Source organism: Mirounga leonina, unplaced genomic scaffold (assembly GCF_011800145.1).
Source record: "Mirounga leonina isolate KUSES-001 unplaced genomic scaffold, KU_Mleo_1.0 Mir_366, whole genome shotgun sequence".
Taxonomy (NCBI): Eukaryota; Metazoa; Chordata; class Mammalia; order Carnivora; family Phocidae; genus Mirounga; species Mirounga leonina.
The window spans coordinates 19,699,826-19,722,715 of record NW_023270709.1 but is presented as its reverse complement, the minus strand read 5'-3'; the positions used below and the strand labels follow the sequence as shown (position 1 = coordinate 19,722,715).

General features: G+C 38.7%; 1 protein-coding gene across 2 annotated transcripts in view; it reads left to right on the top strand.

The window, feature by feature from the left end:
- The first annotated feature begins 337 nt into the window (after positions 1-337).
- DEK (DEK proto-oncogene) overlaps positions 338-22,890 on the top strand; it is a 33,045-nt gene continuing 10,492 nt past the window's right edge. The window contains exons 1-7 of one of the 2 annotated variants that reach the window (XM_034985747.1): positions 338-491; positions 867-1,026; positions 4,311-4,412; positions 4,672-4,781; positions 5,838-5,932; positions 7,357-7,477; positions 12,056-12,244. In XM_034985747.1, the coding sequence (XP_034841638.1) occupies positions 876-1,026; positions 4,311-4,412; positions 4,672-4,781; positions 5,838-5,932; positions 7,357-7,477; positions 12,056-12,244 (768 nt within the window). In that variant the 5' untranslated portion in view covers positions 338-491; positions 867-875. Of the gene's footprint in view, positions 492-866; positions 1,027-1,056; positions 1,775-4,310; positions 4,413-4,671; positions 4,782-5,837; positions 5,933-7,356; positions 7,478-12,055; positions 12,245-22,890 lie in introns of those variants that run through there. The other variant, XM_034985746.1, reaches the window with a different exon arrangement.

The window sequence follows — 22,890 nt, the reverse complement described above, 5'->3', positions numbered from 1 at the left end:
TTCCGGGAAGGAACCGAGGAGACAATACCCAGGCAGGCCCCCTAGCGTTCTCGCGATCAGTCCAGCCAGGCCGGGGGCCGGCCGCCCGCTCGGGACGCGGCCCGCACGCTCCCCTCGCAGAGATCCCCCGAGCCAGGCCTCGCACCCCCGGCGGCCCCGGAGCGCGCCGCCCCCCCGCCCCTCCGCCCCCGGCCCGGGCGACCCCTCGCGGCCCCGCCCCGGCCCGGGCTCCCCGCAGAGGCGCCGGCCGCCCCGCCTCCCCCACCCGCGCGCGCCAACTCCCAGCTCGCGGCCCTGATTGGCCGCCGCATTCCCGCTTTCCTTCCCGAACCGCCATTTTGAAAATCTTGTTGATTTGGAGGAGCGGAGAGCGCGGCGCGAGCGTCACGCCAGAGAGCGGCCCGCGCGCCTCCTCCTCCGGCGCTCGCCGCCGCCGCCTCCGGAGCCTTTTCGTGCCTTCGCGCGCCAGGCCCGCGGCGGCCGGCCCCGCGGTGAGGGCTGCGTCGGGGCTGGGGAGGACGAGAGGGCGCCGCGGGCCCGCCCGCACCGCCGCGGCCATTTGGACGGCGGCCTGGGGCGGGGGAGGGGACGCGGGGCGGCCGGCGGCGGCGGCGGCGGCGGCGGCGGGCCGGGCGGAGGGAGGGGCGGCGCGGCGCCCGCTCTTTCCCGCCCCGGGAGTGCGCGGAGCCCAGGGAAGTCGCCCCCGGGGAGTGAGCGCGGCTGTCCCGGCCGCGGGAGGAGGCAACTTTGAGGTCGGGTTTCCCGCGGCCCCCGGCGTCCTGGGGCCGGAAAGCGTCGGGCGGCCGCCCCGTCCCTGCCGCGGGGAGCGAGGGGACCGAGACGTGTGGCTTCCTGCCCGTCCGCAGGTCCACAGCATGTCCTCCTCCGGCCCAGCTGCAGAGGGAGAGGGAACCCCCGCCCAGCCCGCGTCCGAGAAAGAACCCGAAATGCCTGGCCCGAGAGAGGAAAGTGAAGAGGAGGACGAGGAGGACGAGGAGGAGGAAGAGGAGGAGGAGGAAGAAAAAGGTGGGAGAAAGTCGCGTCCCTGGTGATGGATTTCACAGAAAACCGTTCTCTTGCGCCCCTTTTTTTTTTGCGCCTGGAGACGCTAAGTCGGAGGGATCTCCAGCGAGAATGTCTGCGGGATTTATCCCTTTTTGGTGCTGAGCAATAGCAGAGACCGAACTTGGTGAATCCCGGGGTTGGTAGAAAATATTTGTTAGCGTTGTTCCTGCGTATTTTGGAGTGCGGTTGACTTCTGGCCGGCGGTGCGTGTTCGTAACGTTTTCTCATTTGACAGGATGTTTCCAAGTTTGAGATCTTTTTAAGAAACCGTTAGCTTTTGAAGTTGCTGGGGTAGCCGCTTTTAATCTTCGTCTGTTGCTAATTTAAGTACAGGTGCTTTGCCTTTTGACGTTATTGCGAGGTCCTTCGTGAAACCAGTAATGAAGTTGTTATGCTGGTCCTGGGAATACTTGGACAGCTCTCGTATCTTTGCTGAACTTCAGCAGAGGCCCTTTTCAGAGGCTTGGGGGGGGAGTTGACTCTCACGGGGAAACACCAGTGAAAGCTGTTGCTGCTTGAGAAAGTAGTTAAATATGAGAGCAGTGAACTATGAAAGAGTTCCGAAAGCTGTCTCAGTTTTGGAGTTGCAGAAGAGCAGTATTAACCATTATTTACCTAGAGGCACGAAACAGAAGAACCTTACAGAAATCAGGAGTGGTACAGCATTGCTTTATCCGGCACGCACGGGGCAGTGCCCGCTTCCTAAAAGGTTTGCAGACACTTGAAAATCCGTATCACAGTTCTTAGCATTCTCTGATGATGTTAGCCCAGTCTAGGTCTGTTTAACATAAAGCTCCAGCTCAGCCGTACTGGGGAAGGTTAAGTTTAAGTTTTCTTTCCAGACCCAGGTTTAACTGTCAGTTTCTTTAAAGTCTAAAGGTGCCCATGGTCAGCATTTTGTAAATACAATCTGGATTCAGATTACACGGTGTGCCTTTCGTTTGTTTAAAGTGGTAGGTGTTGTGAGAAAGGAGCCCTTCCAGACTTAAAAGTTCAAAAATGCTTAGAAAAATATACAAATTACTTGTAAGTTATTCATAATGCAGTAACTGAAATTTGGCTGCAGTATGTCAACTATTAGTCCAAAATTTTCTGAGCGTTTTTTCCTCCAATTTTTTATTTTTTAGTCTCTTTTTAAAGACAGGGTTTTTTTTTTTATTATTCTTATGTTAATCCCCATACATCACATCATTAGTTTTAGATGAAGTGTTCCATGATTCATTGTTTGTGCATAACACCCAGTGCTCCATGCAGAACGTGCCCTCCTCAATACCCACCACCAGGCTAACCCATCCTCCCACCCCCCTCCCCTCTAGAACCCTCAGTTTGTTTTTCAGAGTCCATCGTCTCTCATGGTTCGTCTACCCCTCTGATTTCCCCTGCTTCATTCTTCCTCTCCCGCTACCTTCTTCTTCTTCTTTTTTTCTTAACATATATTGCATTATTTGTTTCAGAGGTACAGGTCTGAGATTCAACATAAAGACAGGGTTTTGATACCACTTAGGTGATGGATTCCTGTGTGTCAGGAAAAATTATAGAAATCGTGTAAAAATACCACAAATGGCAGATATAGTAATGCTTGGGGGACTGATGATAGTTCAAATTGTGATTTTTTTTTTTTTCCAAAGTTACCCCTAAGCAATTCTGTAGTTCTAATTGCTTATTGTTCTATTCCCTCATTTGAGGTGTTTGTGGAACAACTAAGATTGTAAAGGTTTTTATCCTAGTTAGCCCTGAAAATTTAATTCTGCTGAGGCATCACAGAAATAAGGCAGTGTAGTCCATGCCAAATGAAGGTGGAATTGACTTGACTTGGGTGGGGGAGGAGCTAGTAAAAGATGACTTTTAGGTTTCTGTTTTCGGCAATTGAGTTGACAATATTATTGTTTTCTGAAAAATAGAACTCACAAAGGTGAGCAGATTTGGAGATGATTGTGACTTCTGTTTTGATGCACTGCTTTAGGTGCCTGTAGGACATGAAGTGGAGCTGTCCAGTTGTTGGCCCTGATAGCGGATTTGAAACTCTTGACTAGGGAGAGATCAGGAACGTCATTAGCTTATAGATGGTAATCGGAGGTGAGCAAATCGTTTAAATCACTCAGGGAAAGGAAGTAGCACAATAACAGGGTTTGCTTTAGAGTGCATTGTCTTCACCCTGGACACCATTGCCAGACTAAACCTGCTGGAATCCCTTTATCCTTCCTAATTCTTTATGTGCAAATCCTTATGTCTCCAAATCTTACCTATCCTTCAGAGCCAGCTCCAGTGTTTTGATCGTTTTTCCTTAATCCAAAAATAATTACTTTCTTCAACGCAGAGAACTTTTATTTGTAGATTTCCTTTAGTATTTTATCATCTTCTGCTTGGAGTATGATTGTGTCTCACCACCAGTAGACGTGATCTCTTTCAAGAGTTATTCGGTCTTAACCATCTGTTCATCCTCCCCCCCCTTAGTAGCTAGTGAAGCTTTGCACAAAACAGGCATTCAGTTGAATGAAGGAAAGGACCTTCAGTGATATAGTGTCCTCTTTTTTTATCTGAATTTATCTCAGTAGGTAAATCGTTTGGATTTTTAAGCTCAGTGTTTTTACATTTTTAAATATACGTTCTATATCTTCTAGCCTTTTTTTTTTTAAATAAAAGCAGTCTGTACTCTAAAACAATTTAACTTTTTTAGAATGATTTATGACCATTGTTATAAGCATTTACTAAACTACAAAGTAACGTCCTCCCAGTCCATTGCAGTAAATGTAAACTTGTAGAATTTTACCCTATTTATAGCAGCTTGTTTTTCTTTCATCTGCTTACTGAATTATTGCTTTTCTTTGTATGTTTTTGAAGTTGTTATAATCTCAGTCTAAACTTCCTGTTTGATGATGTACCATAAACTAAATCACAATCAACAGAATTAGGTCTAATCAAAGAGTAGGCTTAGTGAGGGCCTTAGTGATTTTTCACAAAGTGACTGGACTTTCATTAGCAGTAATTGTAGTTCAATGAAAGTTTGTTTGCTTTATGATTTTTTTTTTTAAACTGGATCCCTTGTGAGTTTGCCAGGTAAGTAAAATGCTACTCTAAAAATTCAGTGATGCTATTAGTATTTTCATCTTTCATCATTTGCTTCTCAAAGTCATGCTCAGAAGAAGTGTAAGGTATTAGAGGTTTCTGCAGTTTTTTCTACGTTTATCCAGTAAATATGTTTTTTAAGCTTTTAGCTATTTAAGAAGTATTAAATTAATTTCTAGAAAAGAGTCTCATCGTGGAAGGCAAGAGGGAAAAGAAAAAAGTAGAGAGATTGACCATGCAAGTCTCTTCCTTACAGAGAGAGCCATTTACCATTGCACAAGGTAAGTTTATTCTGTTCTTTCCATTTTATGGTAAAAATGCCTAAATATACAAAATGATGGTCAGCAGTGCTCAGTTTTACTGTTTACGAAGTAGTTATGTATTATGAGTATAATTTTATTTAGCTTGCCCTATTCAGCAAAAGCTGTATGTAAATTATGCTGTAAAATAATCGTGATTAAAATAACTTTGTAAATGTATTAACACGTAATGGGTATTTAATTATTACAGTGTTTTTTGTTTTTTTTCTTTTTTTTCTAGGAAAGGGGCAGAAACTTTGTGAAATTGAAAGGATACATTTCTTCCTGAGTAAAAAGAAAACAGATGAACTTCGAAATCTACATAAACTGCTTTACAACAGACCAGGCACAGTTAAGACCATTTTTCTATCTTTAACCTAGTAACATGTTTATGTATTAAAATACTTCACAATAGAAGCATTATTTTAGTTCTGGAAAGGACTTCAGCAATCAACTAGTTCCAATTTCTGTACCATATAGTGAACAAACTGAGACACATACTTATTAAATGATTTATCATAGAATACATAGATATTAGCAGATAGGATTATAATATCCAGGCCTTGTACTATAGTTGTTTTTATGCCAAACTGAAATTTCAAAATGTGAAATCCAAATTGTGGTGATTTTTAGTGATCTTTAAATGTATTAGAAATAATTTATTTTTTGGATGTTTCTAGCTATTCAGAATAAATGATACAGTATAATTGTATTTCATTTTGAGCAAATATCTGATAAATTAGGTGGTAATTCTTTGTCAGGGAATTTGTCAGAACAAATCAGTATTTCATTTACCAAATTACACTGTACATACAACTTCAGTGTTTCGTATAATTGAGAGGAAATTTTGCTTTGGGTTATGCATGGGCAAAGTGAAGTTTGACGTTGTTAGAATCAAATGTCTGAAGCACGGTATAATTTCATGTCATCCTGACTATAATCTAATTTACACAAGTCTTATTATTGCTAAATGGTATTAACTTTTGGAGGTCCTCTGTTATTTTTAAAGAGTAAAATCCATGACTCTCTGATTTGGGAAATAAATATTACTAGTAACTTGTATTACTTAGGAAAAGGGAGTTTTCCTTTTCCAAGTTTCCAAGAAGTAACTTTCCACATCCCCTAGTATTGTCAGGTAACGTTTAGTTGTAGTTTTATAATTGCCAGTAAAAATTCCCAGATGGAAATTCATTCAAAGTGAAATTGTTATTTTTAAAGAATTAAACTTATAAGCCTTTTATAATAATATTTTAGTAACAAGTACACTTTTCAGTTGTGAATAAGAAATTTTGAATAAACCACTATTATAAGTGGGAGACAGATATGAAAATACAGATGTTGGCTTTGAATTTTTTTCTTATGTACATTACTGGGTAATAGCATTAATAATAAGGGAAACTTTTTCAGGTGTCCTCATTAAAGAAGAATGTGGGTCAGTTCAGTGGCTTTCCATTTGAAAAAGGAAGTGTCCAATATAAAAAGAAGGAAGAAATGTTGAAAAAGTAAGTTATTTTCATAAGTATTGTGTTTTGATCAATGTGTTATAAGTTTATTTTTAAACATTTAAATATGACCATTCAGACATTTTTAGGAAACTGCTAATTCTTTGCTTTAAATGCCAAGATCTGACTTTTCATAACTATCAACTTGGGATGTTCATTATTTTCCAATAGTGACTATTTAAGAATATTGAAAAGTCACTAAAGACATTTCTATTTCTTAGAAGAACCGTATACACAAGTTGTTCACATTGTCCAAAAGATAGGTCTAAGGGGAATATAGTGAAAAAACTCCCCCACTCTTGCTCCCTGCCAGCCACTCTGTTTCCCCAACTTATAGGTACCATTTAAACTATTTTGAAGATAACCAGTTTGATAGGAACAGTGTTCTTCACCATAATGCAAGCAAGATACTGTATTAAGAGCTTTTGTTTGTTAAATCCCATGTAGTTTAAGAGTTATAAATAATAAAGATGATTACCTATTCCTTCATCAAAATGTTGTCATAGTGGAGTGCTGAGGGGAAATGTAGTATTTAATCACCAATCCGAAGAATTGTCAAATCCATGAATTTTGTAGTACTGAAAACCTTTTACATTATTTCCTAGTGAATTGACTTTTTTTTTTTTAAGATTTTATTTATTTATTTAACAGAGAGAGACACAGCGAGAGAGGGAACCCAAGCAGGGGGAGTGGGAGAGGGAGAAGCAGGCTTCCCGCAGAGCAGGGAGCCCTATGTGGGGCTCAATCCCAGGACCCCGGGATCATGACCTGAGCCGAAGGTAGACGCTTAATGACTGAGCCACCCAGGCGCCCCTGACTTTTTTTTTTTTTTTTAATGTAGGCTCCATGCCCAGCATGGAGCCCAACGTGGGCCTTGAATTCATGACCCTGAGATTGAGACCTGAGCTGAGCTCAAGAGTCAGATGCTTAACCAACTGAGCCACCCAAACGCCCCAACTTAGTTTATTCTTTTTACTATCTTTAAAACTTACAGGCTCCTGGGTGGCCCAGATGGTTAAGCGTTGGCCTTCGGCTCAGGTCATGATCCCAGGGTCCTGGGATTGAGCCCCACGTCAGGCTTCCTACTCAGTGGGGAGCCTGCTTCTCCCTCTCCCTCTGCTATTCACTCCACTTGTGCTCTCTGACTCTCTCTCTCTGTCAAATAAATAAAATCTTCTTAAAAATAAAACTTAATTGGTAAATGGTGTTTTCAATTTATTAATCATATCAGTTTTGGTATATGGTTGTATTTTGTACATTAGTCAAGATTATTAGGAAAGTACTTTTTAGATTCGGAGGAACATTGGATGTTTTTTTAATGTTTGTACCTGAGCCAGTTTGTTTAGCAATTGTCTTTATGTTGTGGAGAATATTTATAAACTTTGCTACATAATAAACTTGGTTTCTTTCATTTTCTGTTTTAGATTTAGAAATGCCATGTTAAAGAGCATCTGTGAGGTTCTTGATTTGGAGAGATCAGGTGTAAATAGTGAACTGGTGAAGAGGATCTTGAATTTCTTAATGCATCCAAAGCCTTCTGGCAAAGTGAGGACCGATTTTTATTATTTCAATACAAATCAATTATTTATAGACTCTCCTTTCTTTTTTTATGGAACAATTTAATTTGTTAGCAGCATTGCTTGTCAGTATTCAGTATTGCCTTCTACATTCAAAGAATATACTACTCTGTTGACATATCTGCAACAATTTCATGATAGAAATAACATAGAAGCCAGACAGATCTATCCTCTTATCAGATTAAAAAAGGTATAAGATTGAGAAAAATAATTATTCACTAAATTGATGTTAAATGGACAGAAATACAAACTAAATTCCAGGGTTATATATCTAGAAGGCACTGGAAGAACAGAAACAGGTTGAGTTGAGGGTGAGGTGTTGGGTTGGGCAGGGAGGGTATGCAACCTTCAACTAGGTCAGGAAAGATGAGATGGGGTATATTAGAACTGGATATTTTCTAGACACTGGAAGAAGGTTATGAAAATAGAACATTAAAAAACAAACAAACAAACCCAAAAACTGACTCTTACAGGTTTCTTGGATTGGGTTTCCAGAATCAGCAGAGCCCAGGAGTTGGACAGGGAAGGAAAATGGCCTTATACTTTCCCCCATTCTTCCCTAAATTTAGATTAGGTTTGCCCGGATTGTTTAACAAATGACATCACTGATTTAAAATGTCTCTTGAAGTGTTATTTACATGACCTTGCTTTTTAGTTTGAAGTTTGTCAGTATATATTTTCGTATTCTTCTTTATTTTGATAGCAAAGAAATTATGAAGAGATATAGAGGACCTAGGAGTACAGGGGAATACCACTGGTGAGGGAAGAGGGCATAAAGATTAGAAATCAGAAAATAGCTCTGGGACTTTGGTTTTATCTGCTGTTGGTCCAGTTTACCATTAGCTCGGCAAAGACTGATAAAGGATATTTTTGTAAGTTGTCATGCAACTAAAAACCCAAGGGCCGTGGTGAATCTTTTGTTTTGTTTTTGGTATTTTGAATTGGCTTAAAGATGAGATTATCTATTTTTCTAAACTTTTACTATGGCCAGACCTCTACTTAAAATTTCATGTGACAAATTGAAAACCATTTCTCCAGAAGACATTACTAAGTTGCTTAAGTTATGAGGGATGTGTTTATATTCTTTTCCTCAGTGATTTAGGACCTGATTACTCTCTTAAAAATTCATGAGGACTCCAGAAGCTTTTATGTGGTTTATTTTGATATTTACTGTATTATAAATAAAAACTGAAAAATTTTTAAATAACAGTAAGCCTACTACATGTTAACACAAGTAATATTTTGTATGAAAAATAACTATACTTCCAAAAAAATTAGAAGAATGGTATTGTTTTATATTTTTGCAAGTCTGTTCATGTCTGGCTTAAGAGAAGACCGCTGTATTCTCATTTGCTTCTGCATTTCAGTCTATTGCACATGTTATTTTTTTGCTTAAAGTATGTAAAGAAAATCCGCTTCTCACAGGTAAGTAATCAGAAAAAGGAATATTTTAAAAGCTTTGAGATAATTACAGGTGTTCTTTGATACAATACCAAAACTCCACAGTGGTAGTTTATCTAAAGGTTAGTTGTAATGTGGTGTCTGAAACCAAGTCAATGAACTCTTAGACCTTTTATCTATGATTTTGTAATTGCATTCACCATTTGGAAATTACTGGTTTTCTGAATTATGCAGATCTTCCAAATATGGGCACATTTCCATTAAACACTGTCAAAAAGTCATTCATTAATATAATCACCATCTCATGAGAAGAATCACTAGGTATTGGGAGGCTGTTAGTTCATGGTGATGGATGTGAATTATCCCTGTGAAGTTTTGAAATTTGTCATTGGCAATAAATACCATCAGTTGCTTTCCTTGCAGTGACAGGCTCATGTTCATTTTGAACACATGTCTTTTAAATACCTGAATCTGAATAGGCAGACTTTTACAGTTCTTTTACAAACGGTGTTTCATGGGAGAGGTAGCTAGCTTAGCTCACAGCTCAGTTGTGCAAGTGCTTTTTCTTGAGAAAACCAGTGAAGTTCAGTAAGTAGCAAACATATTCTATGTGTACCTCCCGTTTTGTTACAGACTGCGTAAAGACATGTACTCACAGGTTGAGAGCTAATACAATATTTACTGCTGCGTCAAAGGCATTCTTTTTTTTATTTTTTTTAAGATTTTATTTATTTATTTGAGAGAGAGAATGAGAGACAGAGAGCATGAGAGGGAGGAGGGTCAGAGGGAGAAGCAGACTCCCCGCCGAGCAGGGAGCCCGATGCGGGACTCGATCCCAGGACTCCAGGATCATGACCTGAGCCGAAGGCAGTCGCTCAACCGACTGAGCCCCCCAGGCGCCCCGTCAAAGGCATTCTTAAAGGAAACACCTTTTTCTTCTTCCTTCCTGGTTTGGGGCTGTGAGGAATATAGTGACTGTAGCACAGTTGGCTGCCTCCGCCGTCGTTAGTACTGAGGTGCCAGCAATTTTACAGCCACCTTGCTTTTGCAGAGTCACTACAGATACCAACAGTGAAAAGAGGAAACTAATAATGCCTTGATATTATATTATTATTATTATATTATAGAAAATAGTTTTGACCTTGTGGGCTTCTGAAAAGGCCTCAGGAAGCCCCAGGTGCATGAACCATATTCTGAGAACCACTCTTAGCCTTACAGAATCCAACTCTTAACATCCGCTTTCCGTATCTGATTCTGTGAGAACTACTCTTTAACCTAATGATACCAATCTCAAGTTATTTTCTACACTACCATACCTTTCTGTCAGTTCAGGAAAACACTATAGACTCATTAGTACTGATTTCTTTCTCCATAATAATAAAATTATTGAATTAACATTGTTTTACTATCCTCATTTTGTGCTTCTGACTTGATTATCTGTTTTTCAGATTTTGTTCTAAAAGGGATGATGCTGTTGACTCTGGATTCTGGTTAATAGATTCAACTATTTTTAGAACCAATATAGGAAAGCTCTAAAACATTTATGTATTGTTACTTTTTTTTTTAACCTCTTTTATTTTTGGAAGTTGAATTTTCTTGATTGATTACTTGAATAATTTAATGTTCTTCCACTTCCTGTATAAGATTATCCTGCACCCATCATCTTACTACTGATTCTATATACAGATTATATTCTTACTACCTGTATCTGGTTCCTGAACTGAGATAGTAAGGGATACCACATTTTTCTAATATATTTGAGTCCTGGATTTCATATAATGAATAGGGAGAGTTTGGACAGTGAGAGTCACCTTTTCTCCAATGAGATCAAAGAATTTATCCAAATGGATTTAGTTCCTGGTACTAGTTGGTAATAGTAACAGGTCTCATAACAAGGATATCTGTATATTTTCAAGAAAGTTTTTTATGGAAACTTACAGAGAACCCCTCTGAGAAATATCATTCATCCACTAACTTAAAATTCCTGAAGTGACCTACATTGGCTGCTACCCAGTCTGCCTGTAGGAAGGATAGATTTTGGGGGGCAGCTAGAGGCTGTCTTGTGGATTGTACATAGCCTGAGAACACTACATACACAAAACAGCCACCTTTTCTTAATTTTTGTGCAGGTGATGGTGACCTTTAAGACTGGCAGTTTCTAGGAGAGAAACAATCTGTGGTTCTCCTAGCTTTGTGAAAGATTTTGCCTAAAGTTATCCTAACATTTATACAATTGTATATCATAAGGTTATGTTATGGAATTTTCCTTACTATTTCTGCTTATTGTAGAAAATAATATAGGCAAAAATAAAAACTTAAAAGATACCTATAATTTTGGAAATTTCAATTCCTCGAGGTATATCTTTTCAGATCTTTTATGCAAGGTTATTTTATGGTTTTCAATTTCAAAAGTTAGCAAATACTCCCCTAAGAAAGCATTTAAGAATTAAATTTGTTGGGTAATCAAATTGTTTCCTTGCGTGATCTCTGCTTTTTAAATGTGCGTGGTTTAATTAAATATCAGAGCAAAACACAATACATATATTTTGTGGTTCTTAATCAGCTTCATAATTAACATACCCAACACTAATTGCATATTTAGAGTCATCAATGAGAATATAATCCTGGCATTACTGAAAGTAGAGCCCAGAGGTAATATGAATATAAACTATATAGATCATAAATTCAGGATGTGTAAAGTGAGGTTTTGTTTCCTTTACAGATGGCTCCGGTCTTTTGATTAGAGGTTCCCCTAAAGCAAGAAGCTCCTCTGGCATTGACGGTTTTAATGCTAATAGGAATGAAATAAATTACAAGTCTAACTCAAAATATTGCCTTGATAAAGTGTAAATAACTGAGCTTAATGCAGTGTGTACTTGGGCTTCTAATCCCATGTCAGAACACAGTATTTATTTCAGCATTTGTGAAGAGTCTTGCCTAGGTGTTAGAACACAAATGAAAGGGTATTGATAGTGTGGACAAAAAGATCAACTTGACACTTTAAAGGTGAATTGTTCTCTGTAAAACTGCTAAGTTTGGAAATACTTCTTGAGACAGGAACAAGAATGAGTTGATAAGTTATCAAAAATGATTGACTTGGAAATACAATAGCCCATTGGTGTTATCTTTATTTTATTGTACACAGCCATTGCCAAAATCTAAAAAAAGTTCTAGCAAAGGCAACAAAAAGGAACGGAACAGTTCTGGAATGGCAAGGAAAGCTAAGCGAACCAAATGTCCTGAAATTCTGTCAGATGAATCTAGCAGTGATGAAGACGAAAAGAAAAACAAGGAAGAGTCTTCAGATGATGAAGATAAAGAAAGTGAAGAGGAGGTAAAATGTTAGGTGTTTGTGGGGTTTTTTTTTCTCATTTTTTTCCATGGGGAGAGTTAAATATTCTTGTCATGTGATAAGTATAGCCAGAAAACAGTTTCTAGAAACTGTTAGTACCAAAATGGTTGTTTTTAATTCCAAAGATACAAAAATAGTTAAGAATAGATCTTTTCTTTCCCTTATGGAGCTTTTGGTTTTCTGGCCATGTGAGAGCTTGGAGTTGGAAGAGTGAGGTTGGCTGGATTTGAGCTGGACCTTGAAGATTAGAGTAGGTAAATGGGAAGGGGGGGCAGTGCATATACTGAACAGGAACCCAAAGAAACAGATTGCTTGAGAATTTTTTATGTTAATATTTTATCATTGATTTGAGCCGTTTTCTGTTTTATGCAAAAAAGCAAGGGGTTTAAGGACCCCAGTTATTCTCAACCCATTTGGGGATTATTTAATGAGCAAAACGGTGTTTCAAGTTTATTTGATGGGTGGGCAAGTTTTGTATCACTTAGGAATGCCTGCCATTTTCTTTTACGTGGGTGTATCTGTAAAATTTTGAGAATATTTAGTTTCCCAAGTGAAACTTCAGCAAGAGAAGAGCTGCTGAACCATTTAAAAAGTTAGCTTTACCCTCTCCTTGATACATGTCCTCAGTAAAGGAAATGACTTATTATAGCTCATAGTGTTTTGGTAGACTGTTTTTTTTCTTTTCCCCAGCACCCCTCTTTTTTTATTATTATGTTAATCGCCATACATAACATCAGTTTTTGATGTAGTGTTCGATGATTCATTGTTTGTGTATAACACCCAGTGCTCCATTCAATACGTACCCTCTTTAATACCCATCACCAGGCTAACCCATCCCCCCCTCCCCCTCCCCTCTAGAACACTGAGTTTGTTTCTCAGTCTACAGTCCGTAATCTGTCATGGTTCGTCTCCCCCTCTGATTTCCCCCCTGATCCCTTCCTACTATCTTTTTTTTTTTTTTTAACATACAATGTATTATTTGTTTCAGAGGTACAGGTCTGTGATTCAGCAGTCTTATACAATTCACAGCGTTCACCATAGCACATACCCTCCCCAATGTCTATCACCCAGCCACCCCATCCCTCCCACCCCTCCATTCCAGCAACCCTCAGTTTGTTTCCTGAGATTAAGAATTCCTCATATCAGTGAGATCATATAATACATATCTTTCTCTGATTGACTTATTTCGCTCAGCATAACACCCTCCAGTTCCATCCATGTCGTTGCAAATGGCAAGATCTCATTCCTTTTGATGGCTGCATAATATTCCATTGTGTGTGTGTGTGTGTGTGTGTATATATATATATATATATATATACACACACACACCACCTCTTCTTTATCCATTCGTCTGTCGATGGAGATCTTGGCTCTTTCCACAGTTTGGCTATTGTGGACATTGCTGCTATAAACATCGGGGTGCATGTACCCCTTCAGATCCCTACATTTGTATCTTTGGGGTAAATACCCAGTAGTGCAATTGCTGGATTGTATGGTCGCTCTATTTTCAACTTTTTGAGGAACCTCCATACTGTTTTCCAGAGTGGCTGCACCAGCTCGCATTCCCAACAGTGTAGGAGGGTTCCCCTTTCTCCACATCCCCGCCGATATCTGTCATTTCCTGACTTGTTAATTTTAGCCATTCTGACTGGTGTGAGGTGGTATCTCATTGAGGTTTTGATTTGGATTTCCCTGATGCCGAGCGATGTTGAGCATTTTTTCATGTGTCTGTTGGCCATTTGGATGCTTCTTTGGAAAAATGTCTGTTCATGTCTTCTACCCATTTCTTGATTGGATTCTTTGTTCTTTGGGTGTTGAGTTTGATAAGTGCTTTGTAGATTTTGGATACTAGCCCTTTATCTGATAAGTCATTTGCAAATATCTCCTCCCATTCTGGCGGTTGTCTTTTGGTTTTATTGACTGTCCTTTGCTGTGCAAAAGATTTTTATCTTGGTGAAATCCCTTTTTGCCCTTGCTTCCCTTGCCTTTGGCGATGTTTCTAGGAAGAAGTTGCTGCGGCTGAGGTCGATGAGGTTGCTGCCTGTGTTCTCCTTTAGGATTTTGATGGACTCCTGTCTCACATTGAGGTCTTTCAACCATTTGGAGTCTATTTTTGTGTGTGGTGTAAGGAAATGGTCCAGTTTCATTCTTCTGCATGTGGCTGTCCAATTTTCCCGACACCATTTGTTGAAGAGACTGTCTTTTTTCCATTGGACATTCTTTCCTGCTCTGTCGAAGATGAGTTGACCATAGAGTTGAGGGTCCATTTCTGGGCTCTCTATTCTGTTCCACTGATCTATGTGTCTGTTTTTGTGCCAGTACCATGCTGTCTTGATGATGACAGCTTTGTAATAGAGCTGGAAGTCCGGAATTGTGATGCCACCAGCTTTGCTTTTCTTTTTCAACATTCCTCTGGCTATTCGGGGTCTTTTCTGGTCCCATACAGATTTTAGGATTATTTGTTCCATTTCTTTGAAAAAAGTGGATGGTATTTTGATGGGGATTGCATTGAATGTGTAGATTGCTCTAGGTAGCATTGACATCTTCACAGTATTTGTTCTTCCAATCCATGAGCATGGCACATTTTTCCGTTTCTTTGTGTCTTCCTCAATTTCTTTCATGAGTATTTTATAGTTTTCTGAGTACGGATTCTTTGCCTCTTTGGTTAGATTTATTCCTAGGTATATTATGGTTTTGGGTGCAGTTGTAAATGGGATCGACTCCTTAATTTCTCTTTCTTCTGTCTTGTTGTTGGTGTATAGGAATGCCACTGACTTCTGTGCATTGATTTTATATCCTGCCACTTGACTGAATTCCTGTATGAGTTCTAGCAGTTTTGGGGTGGAGTCTTTTGGGTTTTCCACATAAAGTATCCTGTCATCTGCAAAGAGTGAGTTTGACGACTTCTTTGCTGATTTGGATGCCTTTTATTTCTTTTTGTTGTCTGATTGTTGTGGCTAGGGCTTCTAATACTATGTTGAATAGCAGTGGTTATAGTAGACATCCCTGCCGTATTCCTGACCTTAGGGGGAAAGCTCTCAGTTTTTCCCCACTGAGAATGATATTTGCTGTGGGTTTTTCATAGATGGCTTTTATGATATTGAGGTATCTACCCTCTATCCCTACACTCTGAAGAGTTTTGATCAAGAAAGGATGCTGTACTTTGTCAAATGCTTTTTCTGCATCTATTGAGAGGATCATATGGTTCTTGTTCTTTCTTTTATTAATGTATCACATTGATTGATTTGCGGATGTTGAACCAACCTTGCAGCCCAGGGATAAATCCCACTTGGTCGTGGTGAATAATCCTTTTAATGTACTGTTGAATCCTATTGGCTAGTATTTTGGTGAGAATTTTTGCATCCATGTTCATCAGGGATATTGGTCTGTAATACTCCTTTTTGATGGGGTCTTTGTCTGGTTTTGGGATCAAGGTAATGGTGGCCTCATAAAACAAGTTTGGAAGTTTTCCTTCCATTTCTGTTTTTTGGAACAGTTTCAGAAGAATAGGTATTAATTCTTTAAAAGTTTGGCAGACTCTGTTTTAACTTTGTTTTGATGTCTCCTTCAGTTGTCAGAACTTGCTCTGTAAACTGGGTCATCTCCCTTGTCTTATTTAGGGACGTGATTAATTGGCTTGACTTTTTGGGCCAAGGTGATTCTTTCTTGTGGATTATAGAATGTTCGTGCATTATAGAATGTTTGCCCACTAGAGGAGAGTAGCACCCTCCCCCATCCCCCCAAACCTCCAGTTGTGAATACCAAAAATGTTTTCAAACATTGCCAAATGTCCTTGGGGGTGGGGGCGGGAGGATCACCTCTAGTTGGTAACTACTGGATTAGAAGGAATAAAGATGTAATAAACTCTGATTTTATATATGTGTGTATTTGTTTTTAGGTATTTAAAATCCATGATTATTTTAATGTCAGATTTTATAAAGATCTCTATAAAGCTAAGTATGAAATGCTTCATAATTTACAAAAGGGTATTACAGGTCTAGCAGGTATTTCATAATATATTTTTGGAGCAAGGGAAGATGAGTAATCTCAGCCCTAAGGTTTTTATGGAATAGATTTTAAGGACATCAAGAGGGAAACATGTTTGTTTATATGTGAATCTATAATAATAGCAATTTTGCAGTAATAATCATTCTCATTCAACAGATTCTGGGTTATTACTACATGTATTCACTATGCTTCCTAAAACCTTTTTAGAGGCAGATTTAAAGCATAAAAAGTTGTCATAGAATATAAACATCTAATTTTTCCATAGAGGCAATGTGATTATGAGCATGGGCTTTGGCAACTATCTGGGTACAAATCCCAGCTGTACCTTAGATTATGACTTTGGGCAGATTACTTATAAACTCCATACCTTAGCTTCTCATCTGTAATATGGGGTTGATAACAGTACCAGCCTCAAAGGGTTTTCAGTGACTTTATTTAAAGCACTTAGAGCCGTGCTTTGCACAAGTACTATGTAAGTATTAGCTGCTGCTATTCCTATTAGTGTTAAGATAACCTTTTATCATATGTAATATTCCTAAATCCAGTCTTCCTGTCATTACTAAGATGCAGGTTAAAAGGTGAGGGTATTTTATACTCATTTTCTTACTTGCTTTCCAGATTATTGTCCTCTTCTAAGTAGAATTACTTGAAGCTTGTGAATGTAGATGACCTCTGATTTATAACCATATTGGTTCCTGGACAATGATCACAAGTGGAACTGTCCCACTTATAAATCAAAGCCTTTCTGCAGGACCATAAAAAAGGATCATTTGCTAGAAACCCAGGTCAAATGGTGAAAATCCACGTAAGAAAAAAAGAAAACACAAATAGGCTTTTACAGACATTATATGAAGTCACACAACATAAACGCTCTATCATAACACTCTGTTCTCTGCTCTGGTTTTTCTACCTGGGCTGGTACTGACAAACTTCGTAAAATACGGTCCAGTAAGATCTGGACTGAGGAATACTTCTTTTTTCTTTTCCTCATAAGTCTATTTTTCATGGCTCTAAAGGCTATCTCAAATTTAGGACTATTCTTAAAATCTTTATTTCTGATTCTGTTCCTACGAAAGGTAAGTAGTAGCAGTAGGAACAGAATTCCTATGGTAACTGTGTTTCCCCCCCCCTTTTTTAAAGATTTTATTTATTTATTTGACAGAGAAAGACCGCAAGAGAGGGAACACAAGCAGGGGGAGTGGGAGAGGGAGAAGCAGGCTTCCCGCGGAGCAGGGAGCCCAACGTGGGGCTTGATCCCAGGATCTTGGGATCATGACCTGAGCTGAATGCAGCTGCCTAGCCAACTGAGCCACCCAGGTGCCCCATGGACCTCTTTTTCTAAGAGGCCATAAAGAAGAGTTAAAGGTTGATTGGAAAAGTTGTGGATTGCCTGTAGATAGAATTTTTTTGTAGATTCTTTTCATAGAAAATTACTAAGTTAATATTATTCTGTTTATTTCCTGAGACAGACAGACTTTATAAATAAAAGATTTGTCCCCCCTTAATATTTTCTTGTTTTATTTTAGATTCTTGGAGTAAGTAACTATGAAGTTGGGTAGATTAATGTTATCTTTGGTTTCCTCTGTAAATGGAGGGCTTTGGACTAAATAATACCATTTTGCTAAAGTCAGGACTCTCAAGCAGAAATCCAGTTCAAGTTATAGTTGTCCATTGACCAGTTACATGAGGTTGAGTGTTACTCATTCACCTGCTCATTTTCATACTTAGCTGTGTGGAAGACTAGGATATTTATAAGTAAATTTATTATCTCTTAAATGTAATATTGAAGTCACTGAAAACCACATAGTTTAAAATAATTGTCAGGGTTTTTTAGTCTTTTGTAAGAATACGTGTCATATTTAAGCCTGTTAGCCTATAATTGCTAAGACACTTTGTTGGAGGTTCTCTGTACCTGGAGCTGTTTCTGTGATAGGCTGTGAGTGGTTCACGGCGGTTTTAAATCTTCCTTTTCTTTAGAAGTAACTCCAATAAGAAGTTGCTCTTTCCAAGAGTGACTTTATAAAAGAGCTGTTTTAAACTTATCATCTTGGCTCTTGGACATTTGCTTAGGGCAGTAGGAGGAGAGCAGTTTAGACTTAGGACGAAATTTCTTAAAAATGGGGGAATAGGAAAATGACAGGTTTAGTTATTTTCTATAAACTTATTCTGAAAATCATCTGGTTCCTATATTGGATTGGCATCTTTAGGAGAAGATTGCTAAAATGAACCAGTGAGATTAAACCATGCTTAGGTATGTCAAGACACTGGTGTTAGACCTTAGGCATAGAGAAGTACTGGAGAGTACAGAAAGAAGTGCTTCCCACACTGGAGAACACAGTTCTGATAATCTCTTAGACCCTTAAAGGCATACTTAGTTTTTTAAAATTTATACTTCTTCTGTTTTTCTTAGTGTTTTTATAACATTCTTATAGCTAGAAAAGTATACAACAAACTGAATTATTATTTGGTATTTAAAATTTATCTGAATGTTCCCATTTGTATCAGGAATGTCTTCAACTGTAAATATGTAAAAACCTTACTAGTAATGTCTAAAATGGAAGTTCTTTTTTCTTTCATGACAAGAAATCCACAGACAGGCAATTTGGGGCCAGTACATCAGCTTGAGAAAGGTATCAGGAACTTGAATAACCCCTTTCTTCCTGAGCCACCATCTGCATATGTGGCACTTAACCTCATGATCACAAGATGGTGGTTGTACCTTTAGGCATTAAATCTCTGCTCCAGATTGAGAAGAGCAAAGGGCTTTCTTCTAGTAATGTTTTCGCTTTTTTTTTCCCCAGAAGAGATGCCTCTTGCCAGAGATCTCCGTGTAAGTTGCCTTGGCCAGAACTTTATCACCTCTCTACCTCTAGCTGCAGGGGAGGCTGTGAGGTCCAGGTGGTAGCTTTCTTGCATCTGTGGAGGAAGGCAAATAAAGGTGTTGAGTGAGCCATCCTACAATGTTTGCCAGATCAGAGAAACTTTCAGTTACAGTTTTTGGTAAACTTAAATATTTGGACCATTCAGGGAATTACTCGGTAGAAGTGGGAGAGTGAATGTAAAAGTTTTGTTAGTCCTTAATTATGTTCTAAAAAATAAGAATCCCCCTCCCACCTCCATCTCATAATTTGATCAGAGGATTTACAAAACCATATAAATTATTTTTTTTTTAAGATTTTATTTATTTATTTGACAGAGACACAGCAAGAGAGGGAACACAAGTGGGGGGAATGGGAGAGGAAGAAGCAGACTTCCCGCGGAGCAGGGAGCCCAGTGCAGGTCTCGATCCCAGGATCCTGAGTTCATGACCTGAGCCGAAGGCAGTCGCTTAACAACTGAGCCACCCAGGCGCCCCCAAAACCATATAAATTATTAAAATCTTTTGCTGGAAGGCAAAGTTGAATAATCACCATAATAAAATCTTAGACTTAAATTTGCTTTCATAATCTTTTGTGAAATATAATGAGCCTCGCACATTCTTTACTCTTGGCACTCTTGAGTTTTCTCAGCCAAGTTGTTAAAAGAATAGTGTATTTTAAGCTAATTTTTATTTTGTTCATCTGTTCACCCAGTACAACCTTTCTGCTGTGAGGACAGGATTCTGGCTCTGTGACAGGCGTCTTTTTTGGAGACCCTCCTTCAAGAGCCCTGCTGCCTATAAAAGATAGGTAAGCCTTTTCTCCCAAGATTTTTTTTTTTTTTTTGGCCTTCCTTCAAAAAGTGCTTGTGTCATTCCTCTGATTCTATACCTTCACGGTTATCAGAGATACAAAAATCCTCTTCAAATTTTAAAAAATTTCTATTACTAATCTTTTACAAAATTAGATCACAGTGCATAGCACTATCTGAAATTGATGGCAGCTGTCAATTTTTGTCTGTTTCCCTTTTGTCTGTTTCGCATTAAAACTTACTACAATACTGGATGGTTCTGATTGAACCACTCACAGCAGATTCAAAAATAACAAGCCAGAATCTTAATAAATCCCATGACAATTTGGAAACTAGCCTTTTCTTGATTTTTTTTAAACTGAACCACCTAATTTTTTCCCATATATTTTGATGAAAGACTCAAGTCTTGACTCTTGTTTGATTAAATAACAAAACATAGTTAACTCTCATGAGTACCTCCAACATTTTTCCTTTGTAATGCCACATAAATGGGTTTGCTATAATTACTAAAATTTTCAAAATATTTTAAGAGAGATTTTAAGTTTTTTGTTTTTGTTTTTTTTGGACAGAGAGAGACCGCGAGAGAGGGAGCACAAGCAGGGGGAGTGGGAGAGGGAGAAGCAGACTCCCCGCTGAGCAGGGAGCCTGATGCGGGGCTCGATCCTAGGACCCTGAGATCATGACCTGAGCCTAAGGCAGACGCTTAACAACTTAGCCACCCAGGCACCCCTTAAGAGAGATTTTAAAGCAGGGGTTTTTCGTGTTACTACTTCTATATTATTCAGTTCAATAAATTGAGAGTACACTAAGTGCTGTGTTGAGGTTCCAGAAAATATTTTCTACCCAAATGCCATTTGAAAGATACTTAATATAGGATTCCAAAAGAAAATATTTTTATCTATTGCTGAGGGAAAGCTTTGGAGAGCAATGATAGAAGTACCAGTTGAAACTGACCTTGGGGGAATAGAAAGGAAAGTTGGACATGTGGACAGAGATGGGGAGCGAGAAAGTCCAGGGTCCCTCTGACAGACACACTTGTTTGTGGTTAGGTAATGTGTCCAGAAGTAAAGCAGTGAGAGAGAAAGCTAGAGCAGTGTGCACTGAAGCCAGACTCTGGAGAACTCAGGAGGTTGGGCATTGGTATAAATAATAGATGCATCATTCTTGTTATTCAAAATGGTGGTCTTATTCTATCTGAATTTTGCTGAGAAAGAAAAAAGAGACCTGGCCTCTGTCTTCTAGGAACAGTCTACCTGGGGAGAGGAGTAAGCATTTCTTGGTAAATACAAGGAGCAGACTTGCTGAGAATCTCCTATGTGCCATGTACTTTCACATCTTATATCTAAGTCATTCTTGACTCCCAAGAGAGAGGATGATATATCCTCATATTTGCACTCCAAGGATATAATAAATATATATATATATGTATTTTTTTAGTATTGAAGTACAGTTGACACACAATGTCACATTAGTTTCAGGTGTACACTAATATTTTTTAATGTCCATATTACTCTTTCCAGAGCTGCTAGTTCATATGCTCCTGTCTTCAGAGTTGTCTCTATAGAACTACTGATTTAGATTGAAATTTGATTTAAGCAATAGCTTTAGATAAGTTAATAAGTATATATCCACTTCTGATTATTAAAAAAAAAAACTAAAAGCTGTTGACATAAATATATAACTTAAGAAATTATCTTACGAATTTATCTAGTTCCTGCTTTTAACCTATATAGCTCCAATAATTTATAATCTAGACCAGGAATTGGCAACTATAGCCCTATACACCAGATCCGGCCTAATGCCTGTTTTTGTACAGCCTAGAAACTGAGGATGGTTTTCCATTTTTGAAATGTTTGTTAAAATAAAAAATGAAGATTGCAACAGTAAGCACATGTAGGCAGCAAAGCCTAAATTAATTACCCTCTGGCACTTTATAGAGAAAGCTTGGTGAGAGATGCAGACTATAAATTTATCTATCATCTTAGAAGACTTATAGCTGGGTGAGTCTGCTCCAGCGCTTTAAAAAAAATATATAGGTCCCCAGCCCTCACCCTTGATGATTTACCTAACGGTCTCTTTTCCTTCTCTTACATGCATAACCTTATAGATAAGTTGTGCCAGAAGACAGTTATATTTAAAAATGAAAAAGTTTGGCTGCTGTTAGTAGCAAACATGTTCTCCTAGCAAGCGGAGTGGTGCTGATGACACAGAACCTCAGGGTTGGAGTAGATCTTGAATAGTTATCTAGTTTTCAAGAATCTTTTCCCATCTCCATCTTCCCAATAATTACATAGCAACCACTAAGTACTGGTTCTGAGCCGTGTGGTGGAGATCAAGAAACAAGACAGGGTCTCTGCGGTCAGCAGTTGTTGGTAGAAAGGGAGAAGTCAGAGATCGGGAGGAATAAAATAGAGTATAACTTAAAAGCTAAAAAGAGATTTGGACAAGATAATGTGGAGGCTCAGGATAAAGGGTATTCACCTCTTTCTAGGGACATGTGGGGAGCAAAGATCAGACGGGCAAGCTCACAATTTGAGCTTTTAAAGGATAAACAGGAGAGGTCAGCAGAGTGAGAGATTTGGTAAAAACTATACAAAATTGGATTACACTAAGGCCCATCTTAGCTTTTAAAAAAATTTCTAGAGAAATGATCCTGGGGCCTCTATAAAATTTGGAGGGTGAAAGGCCAGAGAGCCCTAATACAGAGTTTGGTGATCCTTTGTTGCTATTTTGCATTTTCTGCCAACTTTTTTTATTGTTATCATTGGTAACATTTGTATGTAATGGAAAAAGTTAATTTTAAGAACATAAAGAGGTCATATAACTGGCTTATTTCTGTCATTTCAACTCTGGCTTAAAAGACATATAGGTATGTTAGTCATTTCTATAAGCAACTAATCTATGGTAGGAGGCACACTGAACTTAAGAATCAGAGGTCTTAAAAAAAAAAA